We start from the raw sequence: 16,885 nt of genomic DNA, 5'->3' as shown, positions 1-16,885 counted from the left end.
GTTGATGTTTTGACACTTAAGACTGTGATAATTAAATATGAATGTCAAACACTGAAGCCATCATTTTTTTTTTATTAAGGAGCCCAGAGAGAGTCTTTTGTTGGCTGAGATCCAACTGAAAGAAATAAGTGGAAAATGACAAACGTTGCTGGCACTCCAGCTGGCAAGTAGCTGAAAATGTTTTTTTTTCATTCAGTATTATGTTTAATTTTTCACAATGTCGTGGTTATGAGGCTCAGTTTAGAATCGATCTGCCGTGATTTTATTACAAGCAGATTTACAACAATGTCCATAAATTAAGTTTTCTTTGAGAAATGAAACTGAAAATATTTATGACTAGATCAGTGTAACCTAACCGCGCACACACACACACTCACAGTGTGTCTCATTGAAGCAACATCTCTTTTTCAGTCTCTAACCTGCTGCGATATCATTATAGACCTATGACTGATTCACACACATATACAATTTCACAAAGGACATTGATATTTTCTCACTGCCTCCATCTCTGTTGCTTTAGGATTCACCCAGTATATTTCTCCCTCCCGCCTCTCTTCTTGTCTTCAGGTTCATGAAGGGGGGAGGGGGGGCTGAAAATGCGTGCTGTATTTAAGTTTTCAATTCAACTTGTAAAAGGAAAAAGAGTGCCCTTTTTTTAACAGCACTAAATAACTAAGTCTCAATCTGACTCAAAAATTTCCAAGATTATCCTGATTTGCAGTTTTTGTCTTTTATAATTTGAGTGTTACTGATTCCCTGCACAGTAGTCTTTGTAGTTTTCTTTATTCATTGAAGCATTCCTGGGTATTTATCCTGCTTCTCTCTGAAGACAATGACACAGCAAAAAGAAAAAATAGTCACACACTTTGACTCAGAAATTGATATTTAAGGAGAAAAGGAATTGGCATCACGTCTTCCAGCAGTGAGCAGCTGAATCCGGTGCTCAGATCACTGATTGATTTAGAGGCTGTAAAAAATGCTTCAGTCCTCTGTCCAAACTGAGATTTGACTCGGGTGTCCCTAACCGATGATTTGAATCAGTGACTTTTAAGGTGCAGACCTACAAATGACTGACATCAAATATGTGGAAATTGGACAAGAGTACAAACTACAAATCAAGGTAAAATATCCCTTTCCTGTTTGCTCAGAGCCCAACTCAGTCAATGCCACCCCGAGAGCAGACAATTTGTTTCATTTTAAGCTCCTGGAATGGACAGTCTGTATTTAGTTCAGAGTGGCAGCAAAATACAGTTTAGTAATTTGTAGAAAAGTGGGAGGGCTAAGGTAGATATTAGTGAGAACGGAGGAAGATTCATGAATCTTCCTTTGGCTGATTGTCCTCTCCGCTCTACTCGCACTTGCAAGCAACTTCAAACCAACTTACTTAGATGCTCACAAACACCCACACTCACACCAGCCAGGAAGCTTTTGATATAGGCCGTCAACGATAACAAGCTTAGGTTTACTGCATATTTTTCTTTCTTTTCTGAATTTTCAGCATTTTTTTTTACCTTGACTTGCCAAGTTGAGATGCAAAACTGTGCTGAATGAATTTCATGCTGGAAAATTCACATTATTACTGTTTTTGACATAATTTTTTTACTCTATGGCCATCACAACTAATTTGTCATAATAATAAAACTGCTTTAGAGTGAAAAAAACCTGCAGTTTCTTTATGTATATTATATACTTTATGACTGAGGTGTGACGCATACATATTTAGTCGTGTATTGCACACAGCTGGCTAGAGTGTAAATAGATGTCTGTGTGTTTGTGTGTGTTGCAGACATCAGACGAGTCACACACATCAGGGAGGAGATGAGAATATGAGCCTGCTGTTAATGAAAGGTTTCGCAAACAGCCCAGCCTGACATAAAAGCGAGCTGATTACTACTCTGGAACAAAGTGGTGATGAACTGGGTTAGCATTGCTAATACACACACAAACACACACACACACATACACACAGACTTCACACAACTGTGGGCCATTGGTGTTAAATACACAGAGCAGCTTAATAGAGAGGGAGAGCAAGGGAAGCACATTACAGTACAACATAAAAGAGCAACCTCTGTTGATCCAAAATGAGACTTTATCATCATCACTACTGTACACAAAGCTGCATCCACATGCGCGCGCACAAACACACACACACACACACACACTGTACTTCACAAATTCTATTGAAGCACAGCAGGATATTATCATAATCCCCAACAGGTACGAGGCAGAACACCAATCAAGGTCACCTCTGCTGCAGTGACTGGTGAGTGGTTCTGATAACAGCAGACAGAAGGAAATCCAGCTTTTCATCTACTGACAGGGTGAAGGGAAGGAGGAGAGCAAGAGAGAAACAAAGAACAAGAAAAGAACAATCAAAGATCTTAACCCGTGTGTGTGTTTGAGAGAGAGAGAGACAGTCAATACAGTTTAATGGTTTTTCATTCGTTTTTTTTCTTTATTTACAGTTTCAGTCTGGGGTTCAATGGTAGTTAAGTTTCTATTTTTTGAATAAGTGCAGTGCAGGCAGGTTCACCATGTAAGCTTACATAAAAGATTTTTGGTAAGTTTGTAACCTGATGTGTTAAACCAGAAGAACAGCTGTGAATTTTACCAAAAACAAAAACAGCTAAATTCTGCTCTAACACCATGTTGTTCTTTACGGTTGAGGAGTGCACAACAATTTAATTTGGCTTTCCAAAACGAAAAGGTCTTAAGGTCACCACACAATTTAAATTGTAGAGATTTTTCTGCGCTGGCTGATTTTAATTGTCACGATGAGACACAAAATCAATCGGTGGGAGCTGAAAACAAATCCACTGATATCACTGGTAAAACAACAACACTTATTTTATTTACAATGTAGTTGTAGTTTTTATTGTGTTTCAGATCTTATTTTAATACTTAAGAATGACAGCACAGTATTTTCCAGAAAGAATATCTTTTTGCCATGAAGAATCTAAACATATCTTCTTTTTGTATAACTGTTATGTGGGCTTTAATCTTGTCTGGGATACCTGGTTAATTAGGTTGTGATCGCTGTGAGGCATCGACAAGAATGCACATGGACCTGGATTTAAATTTATTCCCAACAAGTTTTCTGCACGTGTATGTGGTTCTAAAAAAGAAATAACAGAAATAGAAATAAATCACTTTCACCTTAACTAGCTAAATAAGCAGAACTCTAGCCACTACCTGTCCCCTACGATCCAGAACAATAACTGTGGGAGCACAATATAGGCATGACAATCACACATTATCTATTGTGAATCCAATACTTGTCCATAGCTCAATATGCAGGTTAATACATTGTGATAAGAGCACTTTAAGTGTTACCAGAGATTGCAGTCAATATGATATTTGGTTTGATTTACTATCAATATGTTTTCATCTCCACCCCAGAGCAAATTTATTATGTATTCACAGATGCAAAGTGCCTATAAATAAGCTTTATAATATGGTTAATTTCTCAGTGATGCTCTCTCTCTCTCTCTCTCTCTCTCTCTCTCTCTGTGAGTGTGTGTGTATCCCTCTCTTGCTCCATCAGCAAAAATGAAGTGTAGCATTGCAGAGTAAAATTACATTGTGCAAATAGTATATAAGGGTTATAGTCTATAAAAATTATGACACATTGTATACAGTTAGATGGAGGCTGGACTTATTTAAACCATATTCATTAATGGCAACTTCCTGACTATCTTTCTTATAGTGCCCAGTGAACGCAAAAGCACAAATAAACCAGCCTAAAAAAAGTGTGCTTAAATAATAAACACCCTACTACATAATGAGATTACGTCTTTGTGCACACTTTAGGCTTTAAAACAATGATGGAAAGTGAGTTTAAATCTTGTATAAACAATCCCATTCACACATCAGCGGCAGTTAGCGTCTCACTTTCAGCCACAAGCATCGTTCATGTCTGAGACTGCAAATTACCAGCTTCATCTTTCTTCTAACACACACAGAAGCACACACAGAACATCATATTACAAACGATCAATTATCCTACAGCCAAAGATTCCCTGCTGAGCTCACGGTTATGGTAAAGAAATCAACAGAAGGCAGTTTCCACGTAAGCAGAGACATACACTAAAGAACACTAAAGATGAAAATGAAAGCGTTCCTTTGTTCTCTCACATTTTAATAGAGGTTGGAATATTAGGAATTTACATATGACATTAATGTTGCCAACTGAAAGAACATCTTGGTTTCAAAAACAAAATTTCTTGTTAGGGAGGACAGGCACTTGAACAGCCACAAGTGAACAGGGTGAGTCACAGCCACCTAATATCACTTAGCGTTGCATATGCTAAAGAGTTTCCACAAAGCACCACTGTGGATGAATCACCATTGAAGCATAGATGGTTTTGACATTTTTACTCTTACTTGTTGGGTAAGTAGACCACCAGGCTGATGTATGTCTGGGTATTGCTTTAAAAGGTGGATTTTGCTGTTAACCAGTTGCACACAAACTCTGCACGGAGGGAAGGCTTCACAGTAGGATCCAACTGAACATGGACAGACACCAGACCCATATTTTTTCACTGGTGTTAAATACAGCACCAACAGCTGTTTTTCTTACTTCCAAACATCACTATGGCAACTGACAGAAGGACTCTTTAAGCAGAATCCTGCTCAGCGCAATTAATTTTATTTACGTTCATGTGAGCGCAGGATTTGTATATGGCCTCCTCTCCTGGAAACAGTGTTTGTGTGCAGTTGTCCTACCTCCAGAGATCTCGTTGGCATCCTCAGGAGGTACAACTGAATCAGTCTGCCTCTGGGGCTCAGTCTTGTCTCTCCCGCCACTCTCACCTCTTTCAGCTGCAGAGATTAATCACAAGTTAGCAGAATCCCATTGAATAAACATCTTTTTTAGAGTCCTTTCTTTATCTGGATCTACATATGCCAATAAGGAAAGCAGAAACATCGACACTGATTAGAGCAGAACAGAATATGGTAAATATTCTATGGGGGTGGCAATGGTACAGTGGATAAGACACATTCCTTGGTGTGGGAAACCTGGGTTTGATTCCCACTGTGACACAATGTGTCCCTGAGCAAGACACTTAACCACTAGTTGCTCCAGAGGCCTGCGACCTCTGACATATTATGACAATTGTAAGTCGCTTTGTATATAAGTGTCAACTATGAGTAAATGTAGATAAAAGTACAGTATAGCAAATTAGAGAGGAGAGGAAAGGCAATGAAACAAGAAGAAATATATTTGAGAGTATACAAGGGGAGTGTCAAGTAAAACAGAGTAGCAGAGTATAGTACCAACACACTCTCACTCCCAACTCGTCTCTTATTGATGCTTGGTCAAGGCCCTTTGGCGACTTTGGTGTTGCTTTTTAATACCCTGGGTACCCCTTTTGCGTCATTTGTAGTTTAAGGCTCCACGGTCAAGTTAAAACGTTTAGCAAAGTTAGCAACAATAAATAGGCAATGTCCGGTTAGACTTTCAAAATAGAACGTTAGTGTTTTGAAACGGCACGTTATTAAAGTCATGAAACAGCAAATTGGTTAGGTTTAGGCACAAAAAGGACTTGGTTAGGTTTAGACAACAAAACTATTTGGTTAAGGTTAGAAAAAGATCATTGTTTGCGTTACAATAACTATGTTGGTCAGTTAACACGTAAGTTAACTTACGTCACTTGCGTAACTTATGCAATACACGTAACTCGCTTAACTTAAATAAAAATATTTAATGTTTACTATTTGTTCTACACAGGACACGAAACCCGTGTTGAACTATGACGCCATAGGGATCCCCAGTGGGTTACAAACTGATGTCGATGGGTCTTGACCATGCGTCCATGTGTGATGTGTCGGGGAGCGAGAACCGTTTTGTACAAGAGTAGAGCAGAGTATGTGGGATCTATACATTACAGTACAGCAAGAGAATAGAATAGAAGCAAAAAAGTAAAACACATGAATGCACCTTTATGTCTGCCCTGTAGTGGTCTGCTCTGCTCACTGCCACTGACAGCGATGACAGTGACAGTATAGTCCTTAGAGGGGTTGAAGTCTGTTATCAACACCTTAGTGTCAGATTTCGATACTATGATCTCCCTCTGCTGACCACCTGACAGAGAGAGAGAAGAGGAAGAAGAAGCAAAGGGGCAAAGGTTAGGCCCACAGATATATTTGATCCAGTGTTTTTTATTCGTTGTTGCTATAGTCAGTTCCTTGGTTGCAAAATATTAGTATTCTCCTGACCAATTTAATTCAGCAGATGAGCCGATATTCATTCTGAAGGCAGGCAACTATTCTGAAGGCAGGCAAACATTACGGTCAAGGATGAAATACATATTTTATTGTAGATTGTTTTATGTGTGCATGTGTTTGTGGGGTACATAAATCTTCACAAAAATACAGAAATAAAAAAAATAAAAAGCTCCTAAAACAAGACGTTTTTTGGGTCCTAAGTTAATTCTGCTTTTGATGTTGTTATTTCCAGGGCAAGTGGGTGACAATAAAGTTCAGAGTTTTAAGTTTGGAGGTTAGGAAAATAAAATGTGTCCTTAAAATAAACTGTCGATCCTCACAAAGAAACAAGCGTGTGTGTGCTTGTTTTCTTTCCTTAGCAGTTAATCCCCATCAGGCCAGCAGGTCACATTATCACCCCCTTTCAATTTTGACCCTGCAATCAATTCAGCCATCAATAATGTGTGCTTCCTCAGCTCTTCTGTCCCCTGTGCCTGCAGTGATGACTAAAGACACCTTTAGGGGAGGAAGATAAATCCTGCTGAAGAGGACAACGCGTCAGGTGAGGTGACTGCATGGATCAGTGTTCACACCACAAGCCACCAAATATCTAGGGTCAAAAGGAAAGGTAGGCATTCACTGCATCACCATATGATAACTGTGGCACTGGAAGTACATGTCTCAGGGCTAAACACCCTTCTTTAAACTTGTTTACAGTCCTTTCCTTACCTACACAGATGTCTCCTTCTTGACTGAATGGAGGCTGGATTTATTAGGTGACAACAGCAAGGGATCAAAGGGTTCATCTGCAATCACCCGTTCCGTCTTTTTAATTAAAAGAACTGGGCCTCAGTATTTTCTACACTTGGTGCGTGAATCCTTCTCTCTCATTTCCGTCTCAGGCTGAAATTGTTGAGAAGCACCTAATGTCGACTATGAAGGGTTAAAGACTTAAGTTTGACATTTTGGAGAATTTTTTTTTCACTTTCTTGCTGTGAATTAGATGAGATCAGTACTACTCCTTGTGTCTGTGCCCTAAATATGAAGTACATAGCCAGCGGGCAGTTAGCTTAGCTTAGCAAAAAGACTGGAAACAGGGGAGCTTGACTCTCTCCAAAGATCAAAAACACACCTACCAGCACCACAAAAAAAGCTCAGTAATAAAAGTTGTATCTTATTTGTATAATATGTACACAAAAACAAATGTAAAAATTACTGTTTGTCATTTTAGAAGGGCTTGTGGCTATTTCTTGGCGAACAAGGTTTTGTCATTCGCTTTGCAAACTTGCAGTGACAAGTAAATGCTGGGAAGCAAGCCACAAAGTTGTTAAAGCAAGAAACTCCCCATAAAACCACAAATCACCATTTTTACATTTCTGTTTGTGTACAGATTAAACAAATGAGATACAATGTGTCAATTAGTGAGCTTCAGAGTTGAACTTTGGACAGAGTCAGGCTAGCTGGTTCCCCCACTTTTAGTTTTTATGCTAAGCTTATCGACTCCACACCCTGGCTCCAAACTTGGCATCAATCTTTCATCTAACTCTTGACAAGAAAACAAATAAGCAGATTTCCCAAAACGTTGAACTATTTATTTTAATCAGTCAAATTTACTTTCCAAAGAATGAAGTTCAAACCACATGAAGGTTGATCAGATTTGTTTCCATTGTATCCACAACAGCATGCAGTTCGTCGGATGACTCAATTGTGGAAAACCCATTAAATTAATCATCTCTGCATATTAACTTTAATTAAGAAGATTTGGGAAAATTACATCACAACAACTGATGCCTGTTTTCTTTTAAAATTGTTGTCATATTAATTTTAAACCAGAATAAATATAAGTTGGTTTTGAATTCCATGGCATTCAGCTTAAGAATGCTTTATCATAAATGCAAAACAGGCCTGCGACCGTCATCAAAGAGCACACAACCCTGTTGTTTTTCTTTATAGGGGATAAACAAATGTAGTTAATTTAAAATAATGTATAAAAAAGCCACAAGTAAGTTAAAATTAAACCAAGGCCATAATCTATCACATACACAGAACACAATGTGGCTTCGCTAGTCTGATCAATTAAACAATAAATGCAGTCATACAGACAGAATAATGATTATAGCCTCTATACGTCGACCTGATAGCACTGCCCAGTTTCCATCGTTTTATCTTACCGAAAACGTCTCAGCCATCAAATATCATTTCAGTTACACTCCTCATTTTTTCCTGCTTTCTTTAACACTTTTCAGAGTTAAACTTTATTGATATTTCATCAGCTTCACCCTCCTGACTTATTTCAAAATGTGATATTTCTTATTGGCATGATCTCTAAATGCTTCAAAATAAGACCTTCCAGTAGTCCACTAACACCATGGATGTATAATAAGACCAGGGGCCTCACTTATGAAACTGCGCAGAAAGTGCTTTTTAACACAGTGCGCACACACGTCCCACAACAAAAACCATGTAGTCTTTATGCTTGAAATCTTTTGTATTATAAAACCAAAAAATCTTTTTTCCAACATTGACGCACAAATCTCACCCTTGTGTCACAAGTCGAATTTTTTTTTACGTGAAGAATGGGCCCATTGTTGCCCCTTGTGGCCGTAGGGGGAAAGAACAGCCAGTGCAGTTCTCTCCAACGGTCCCAGTGGTTGTGTTGTGCCCACCGGCCTCAGGGGGCAGTACTGAGCCCATTGCAGTTTTGCACATCACAGCGAAAAAAACCCGCTGCACTCGAAAACCTACTTGGACAAACAACACAGATATGTCCTTTCTCTGAGGTATTTTCAAACAATATTTTTTGGTTACTGGGGTTAATCGATGAGGACTGGTTGATTTTTAAATGTACATCTGGTTAACTGCCCCACCTCCTTTAAAGTGTAGTGCACTTTCTCTCGAGTAGTATGCGGTACCGGAGGCTGCAGTTTCAGGACCGCAATCCTAGGATGGGAACTGCATTTGTAGGACCCTTGTTTACTTTGACACTGCCAGCTAGCTGGGGGTAGTTAGCTAGCTAGCTAGCTATGTTACTCTTATAAGCCCCCGAAACCTTAACCTTTTTGTTACTGTGTATTACCACCACCACTCCACTAGATGGCGCTGTCGCAAAAGAACTACGGCTCTAGAACTGCGGTCCCAGGGTTGTGGAGGTCCTGAAACTGCAGCCTCCGGTACTGCAGTTAAATAATATTGGTTCCCTGTGCTTCAAGGAGTCACAAATGTTGGCTTTTTCTGGATCCATTCATAATTAACGGTTAACTAGAGCTACCACCAACACTGACCCCACTAACCCCGTATGTCATGGCAACACCTCATTCTGATTGGATATTTTTTATCAAGGTGAACTACATTGCTTGGCGTGGACTGCTCAAAACAACATGTGCATCCACTGTCTAATTCACATTCTCCTCTACTGCGGCCATAAATATTACAACCTATTTAAAACCTTAGAGACCTTCCAATGTACTTTCTATTCCCAAATTATTCTGTTAATTGGTTGCAGCGACAGTGTAACAATAAGTTGCAGTTGCATATATAAAAAATTATCTATTTTTTTTTTTGCTGGGTTTGGCTTAATCTCCACTGAGATTTGAGTGAGTAAATATAGACATCTGGCCCTGATAACTAACACACAGATATGCAAGTGCACACAGACACCAACCCACACTATTTGAATTTCTGAACTGTTGGCAGGCAATTGAACAGACTTCCAATAAGTGCTTATTTTAGTTAAATTCATGCACTGTCATAGAACAGGGAATGAAGCCACTGGACAGAGAAGCACAGGCTTAAGGTAAACGCTTTTGATGTAATGCGAAATGATTTACATTATCTTCAACGATACAAGCTGATAAAGGAGTTATTATTGACAGGGGACAATGTTTTAAGGAATATTAGCATTGAGAAAAAACTCTGCTAGTCATTTTTGTTGGCAAAAATGAGCCATCTACTTCAAACTAAAACCTGAATACTTATCCAGTTGCACTTTAGTTGCTCCTTTTTAGAAAAGCTCAGAGGAGAAAGGGGATATTATGTTGAGCCAAAAGGTTAGCTGCCACTCTGACAGCCCCTTTTGTGATCTAAAATTGTATTTTATTCTCAACAAAAGGACAGTGTTAACAAGCTTTACCAAGCATGTTGTTCACCTCGTCGGACTCAGAGACTAAAGACTAAGAGACAGATGAGACTGGGAATCAGGACAGAGGACAGGTATTTGTGTCCTCATCCTCCACATTATCAAAGAAAGCTATATTAGTGTATGGATACAGTAAGGACACTGTGAAAGTCCAATTTTTACTGCATTTGCCGAATGCCAGTAAGCTACTGCTGCACTCACTCCCTGAGAGGAAGTGGCCATAAATTTCACTTTTTCTTCTCTTTTCAGCTGTCGGAGGCAGCAAGAAATTGTCAGGCGAGGCATTTCTCACAAATGGTTGTTTGCAAGACACAAGTTTTATGTTACAGAGTGCTTATTCAGTCCTACTTATTCATTTTAACAACGGCTGCGAAAGAATTGTCTGCAGTGTTCAGCACAGCATTAATAAAGAACAAATGCAGGCAGCGGTGCGGCAATAGTTAAGGAATTGATGTGAAGGATATTTATGGCTGGTACGGAAGGTGTACATGATGAAGAGCGACGTCAATGGCAATTAGGGTGATTACTGACTATACTGTGCATACCCAGAAAGAGACGAGGTCATGCCCTGTGTCTGTTCGATGATCTACTACTGACTTATGCAGGATGAAAGCAGGATGCCAGGCGCCCATCATGCCCACAACTACACATTGTGAAAAGGCAGTTTAATACTGCATAAATTACGACTATGGCCGCCGTTGTCTTTCGCCTGTCCTGGACTGAACTTCATCATGAGTCACTGTTAGTCCTACTGTCCTGTGTACCTATCAGTCCCATTTTCAAATCTGCTGACAGGCTCCACGAACGCAGCATAAGCATTCCTTTGTCTTAAACTTGGCAGAGGTGCAGGACAAACTTTGAGTCCTCCACATCTCTCAGGAGTGTGATCCCTTCAAAGGAGCTCTGATAAGAAGCAAATTACATAATCCTTCCTGACAGACAGAAAATCCAAGTCATAATGGGATCCTTCCCCCAAAAGTTAAGAGCCACTTCTAGCATCTCTATGTGTGTGTGTGTGTGTGTGTGTGTGTGTGTGTGTGTGTGTGTGTCTACACAGAAAAATTATCCTACCTGGTATACTGTTGTAGAGGAATAGATAGCTGTCAAAGTCTCCTTTGGGCTCCTTCCATGAAATGAGAAGCTTGCTTGAGCTCAGGACTTTGAAACGCAGTCTCCTCGGGGCTGGAACTAAAAAACAATTAAAAAGCTTCAATAAAGCTAAGAAATGATTAGAAATGAATAATGTGTTGAAGAATGAACATTTTATGAATTATAAAAGTTCCCTGCCACCACTCAACATTTGTTAACATGACAACAAGCCAGTGGTTAAATCCAGAAATACCCCCCAAAAAATCAGGTGAAACAGAATAAATAGATGGACAGAATAGAAGAAAGAGAGAATTTTGAAGTTCTTGTATCCATGAGAGCAACACATAAAGCCAGTCAGCATGGCATACAGCTCAACTTCAGTTTGCTTCAGCTCAAAAGCGCATGAAAAAGGTTTAAAAAGGCCCAGGTTTAGAAGAAACTATTTCCAGTCAAATTCTCAAAACAAAAATAGAATTCACGCCAAGGAAAAGTAACACGAGGAGGGAGGATTTCTGTTCTGTGAAAATGTCTTGCCCATGCCAATGCATGAGTGTACATTTCTGATCTATACCAAATCAAAGAGAAATTAATGGTTTAGCATCCTCAGCGGCTGACTATACTTTTTAGCTCACTGTCAAAAATGGTGACAGCAGCCATTCTCTGCACTAATCTCTGTGTTTGTTCTTGTGTGTGTGGGCAGACTGTGGCATCTTAAAAACACACTTAGACAGCATATTTTGCATGAAAAGGTGGCAGAAAAGCAAAAGAGAATTTGACTGTTTTTAATCTACAGACAGAGAGGCAGACAATGAAAGAAAAGAACAGATAGCGCAAACATGGTGGTGTAGTGTTAAGGAATACCACAAATTCACCTCAGATGAAAACAAAAGTCGCTGACATAACCTTTATGTCTCCGACACATATCACCATTTTGCTATATTAGTTCACCACAAACCACTCATTTCTAATATGTTTCTACAAAAGAGTTGACATTGCCATCCATAAATCTGATGACACCGCCAACGTAAAGTCATTTTACCTGTCAACACTCTTTAAAAACATGTCGTCTTAAAAGATGCTTCAACTGTAATGACTCAGCGATACTTAGACTTACAGAAACTAACTTTGGGGTCAGGATACCACAAGAAGATGGGGTCGCACAAGATATCAAAGAATATAGTTTTTTTGTTTGTACTTTGTTAATAAAAAAATAATAGAGTAGATTTATTGAATGGGACACAAAATCAAATAATTTTCTTCTCTGGATACATGTCAGTTAGTAGGCTAACTTTGCAGCAATCTATGCGTCTAATTAAAGAACGAGAGTATAAGTTCCAATTACTCCGTGCCTGGAGGAATCAAGGAATAATATTAATTAACTACAATTTAAAATAATCCCCTTAAACTGTAATAAACTTTAAAAGACTCCTCACCTTAACTGCTGATCCACATTCGTAATCCTAAAACAAAAATTGATGCTTATATGTCAATTAATGGCAGCCGATGAATGTTTATAGAGTGCTGACATGTAAAGACTGTACATGAGCCATTATGGAGAAGCGGTGTCGAGAAAAAATGGGTGATATGATGTTGACAAACCTGAGGGGAACTGTGCAGGATTTTCACTCGCTGAGGAGAACGGACATCTTTCTCAATGGAAAATCCCATTCAGGCCATAATCAGAGGGCATTTTCACAAATTGCGTCATAGTATTGTTATGGTGTAGATAGAAAAGTAAGAAATGGCTGTTTGAGTTTTTTAACACTCAGTGTGTCAGCTGACTGACAACATTTCTTTTTAGGCTCTAACTACCCTCTGCTATCTCTCTGCTTAACTCTGTAAAGAATAGGTAACGTCTGCACATAAGGCACACTTGAACTGGTATTTATTTTACCCATCTGTCTGACCCTGTATTTTTAATCGGTATTGTTGTCATTGTTGTCTCGTATTGTACGTCAAATTCTTTGCTACTGCGGCAAAACTAATCGGGATATGCCACATTAATCTAATCGGGGACAAATAAAGGTCTTGAACTTACTTGAACGACTACGAAATATAACACAAAATGAAGCAAATCAGGTGAACATGGGTCAAAAAACTGTAATAAAACTGTAAATTCAATTTACTTTAAATTTATTAATATGCTGATATGTTTATATTCTAAAATATATAATTGAAGTGTACAGATTTTTTCTCTAAAATCAATTATCCAAGTAAAGAGAAAAGTTCATCTCTTTCCCATAAAATATTTTCAGCTCTGAATTTCCTGCCAAACATCCTTAAGATTTTAGTCATGGCATTACCTCACAGCTTAAAGTCAAGTCCCTGAGAGCAAAATCCAGTCTCAGGTTGTCAAACAAGGACAACTTTTCATCACCAGACCTTAAGATGCCGTTTGATCATTTTGCAGAACCCCATTTCAGCACGTTGCAGTTTTACATTTTGCTCACTCCTTTTCTTAAGTAATCACCACGCCACCGATCAAACACTCAAAATGCATAGGATGAAACGGTATAATTACACCACACAATACAAATCTATGAATAATTTAAGTCTGTGACAGAGCTGGTAGGTTATTACGCCGGTATCATTTCGTGTGTGCTTGATAGTAGGTGATTTGAGTCGGCAGACAGGGTACTAATAACTGGGTGAAAATTGCCTTGAATACCCTGATCTTTGCTTTGCATGTCAATGCACACACACACAAGCGCGCACTGAATTGTAATTTTAAAAACTTGTGTTTAAAAGGAATGAGCCATCTATGACCCTCTTTTAGTCTGTGAATGCATGTCAAGGTCTATAAGTTGGAGGCTATTACAGAGACAGCAACTATGATTAATGAATACGGACATAATAGCTCCAATAGCTATGGATGCTGACAGAACATGAGGGTCTCTGATATAAATTACCCTTCACAAACTGTCACGTCTATTCTTGTTTACCACCATACAACCATAAATATTATCCAAGAGCTCAACATTTCACACTCTCGCTCTGAATCAAAGTGCCAAGATGCTTTTGTGAAACGCATCAGACTACTCTGTATCTCAAGATACTTTGCGTAAATATTGTAGAAACCCTGGCTAGGTGGTTTACAGAGCTTATACCCATGTACAACGCGACAGTATATCACACAAACCAGAGCCATTTATCTAAAAGGGTTACACCACTGGAATCAGCGAGCCCCCCAACAGCTCTTTGCATAAGCTTCTTGCCAGGTTGTGAATGCAAGCCAAGCCATTTGGCAGAACTTTGGCGACTACTGCTTAGCAACAAAATTTAGCTCAAGTAAATAGTCTGAGTCACTGAAGCCTCAATGAAAAAAATCACCCCAGAGCCAGAAAATTATAGAAATCAGTTCAAAACATCGTGTTGTCACATGTGCAGCCGAATCTTAATTCAACGATCCTTTGAAAAGGGTCTAATTTGAAGTATCACCTGATAGGGAGCGTGAAGTAGAAGAGTCTTTTAACTCAAGGCCCAGTATGAACTGGAGTTATCTGGGTTAGTGTGATACAGGCACAGCTTGACGCCCCTGTTTGAGAAGGGATGACTCTTCCCAGGATTAACAGCGGTGAAAGCTAGCAAGGATTCCTGGTGGATGAGTAAATGCTCGCTGTCCCATCGTGTGCTTCACCTCATCTCCTCTCTCCATCCCTCCCCTCGTTCCATGTCTCCGTTTCAACTTCTTCTGCAAGCGTCCTCTTCCCATCTCCTGATTTGGCTCAACTGTCCTGCTGTGCATTGGCTTCTTTTCATCTCTCTCACTGGCTATCCTTTCTCTTCTTCTTTTTTTCACGTCTCCTTCTTTCTTCCTTGTTCCAAACTCAACAACATCTCTATTCAACTTCTATTCAACTCTCTGTCTTTTCTTGCTCTGTTTCGCCTCATGTATTTCCTTTGTCTCTTCTGAGCTTTCTGGCTTTTCTCGAACTCTCTTTTCTTTGCCAGTTGCCTCTTTCCTCACCTCTCTAGCCCTTTCTCACTTCTTTCTATCTTCTCATTCCCATTATCTTTCTCATGCCCTCATCCTCCTCTTCCCATCCATTTTCTCCTCCCATTGTCTCCTTTATTTAGTCATCTCTTTTCCACTTTTTTCCTACACTGTATTTCTCTCTACTTTGATTCTTCCTCTGCCTTCATCTTCTGTCCTACACATCCGGTTCATTCTTCCATCGTTTTAATTCCCAGTTTTCCTCCCCCTCTCTGCAGATTAGCCCCGTACTGACTCCACAATTACTACTCAGGCTTCAGTAGCTCCACTAATACGGAGTATGGATGACAACTGCTGGCTTGCACTGTCACCACAAGATAGCTACTATACTGTACATGAGGGAGATGGAGGAAGTGTGTGTGTTTGGTGCCAATTCAGCGCTACAGCACGCGTCATTTGATGTGGCCGGCGTCTTGTCGGTACAAGAACTACTCTGCTCACCGAGATAGCACTTAACTCAAATCCACTCTGGCATTTTTCTTTCCACCTCTCCGCTCTTTCTTTATTGCCTCTGCTGCTCTTGTGGAACACTCCACTCTTTCATCACGTCTCGTCTTCTCATCCTTAGGTTTAAACACTCTTCACTCTTCTCTCCTATCTTCTCCTCTTCTGCACCCCTAAACTCCACTCCTGTAGTGGCTTCATATTAGCTCTTGAGACGCGCTGCCAGATGCTTAGATGCCACTGCTTTTTTTTTCTCTCTCCCCTTATCTCTGTGCTGCATTGCGTGTGAGTGTGTCTGCGAGTATGTGAGTGTGAAATCTCTCTTAAAGACTGGTTGAATATGAAGAGTGTGTTGGATGATCCGTCCAGTCGTGCAGTCTGGTGAGGGAAGCCATAACATTCTGCCTGCCTGCCAACGGTGAAAAAAATATCACCATAAAATACTAGGTTAATTCAGCCGGAGATGATTGACTTTAAGCAATAATTAAATATTAAATTCACTAGTCTCTTATTCTGCTACAGCCCATTTTCAAATAAAGTTATCCTTTAAAGCCTGATATTTATATACAGACATAGTTTATTATAGTATTTAGTTTCTTTAAGCTTGGGATCAAATATGGAAGACATTATGATTACCCAATATGTTATAAACTCAGATTACATGATTCCAGAAAACTGCAGCAACAAGTTAAGTTTCAGTTTAAACAAGTGTCATTTTCTTACCACTATGGCAATTTCTATTGGTTGTTTCAGGACAACCAGGACCCAAGTAGCCGATTCACAACCTTGTAATACAATATCTGCTTAACCTCGAGTCACTTCAGGCTCTGCACACTGCTCCACTCTGTGATTCTGGGAAGCATGGCTATGTTGCAAAACGCTCATAGCCTATTTCATGGTTTTCAGACCACTACTTCACCAGACGCTCACTGTTCCACACTGTGGTACCCATACTGTGTAATGTGGCATATCCATGCATATTGGATGTAGAGTGAACTGGATATCCACAGTGG

The 16,885-nt window shown here is 39.5% G+C and overlaps 1 protein-coding gene across 1 annotated transcript in view; it reads right to left on the bottom strand.

Annotated features, from left to right (window-relative positions):
• col14a1a (collagen, type XIV, alpha 1a) overlaps positions 1-16,885 on the bottom strand; it is a 152,170-nt gene that overhangs the window by 129,895 nt on the left and 5,390 nt on the right. The window contains exons 3-5 of the mRNA XM_046044596.1: positions 11,417-11,533; positions 5,945-6,088; positions 4,729-4,824 (exon numbers count right to left, since the gene is read on the bottom strand). Coding sequence (XP_045900552.1) covers positions 4,729-4,824; positions 5,945-6,088; positions 11,417-11,533 — 357 coding nt within the window. The remainder of the gene's footprint in view (positions 1-4,728; positions 4,825-5,944; positions 6,089-11,416; positions 11,534-16,885) is intronic.

Source organism: Micropterus dolomieu, linkage group LG03, assembly GCF_021292245.1.
Source record: "Micropterus dolomieu isolate WLL.071019.BEF.003 ecotype Adirondacks linkage group LG03, ASM2129224v1, whole genome shotgun sequence".
In the NCBI taxonomy this organism is placed as follows: domain Eukaryota; kingdom Metazoa; phylum Chordata; class Actinopteri; order Centrarchiformes; family Centrarchidae; genus Micropterus; species Micropterus dolomieu.
The sequence above is the reverse complement of the archived record's forward strand: the minus strand, read 5'-3'. Positions and strand labels throughout refer to the sequence as shown.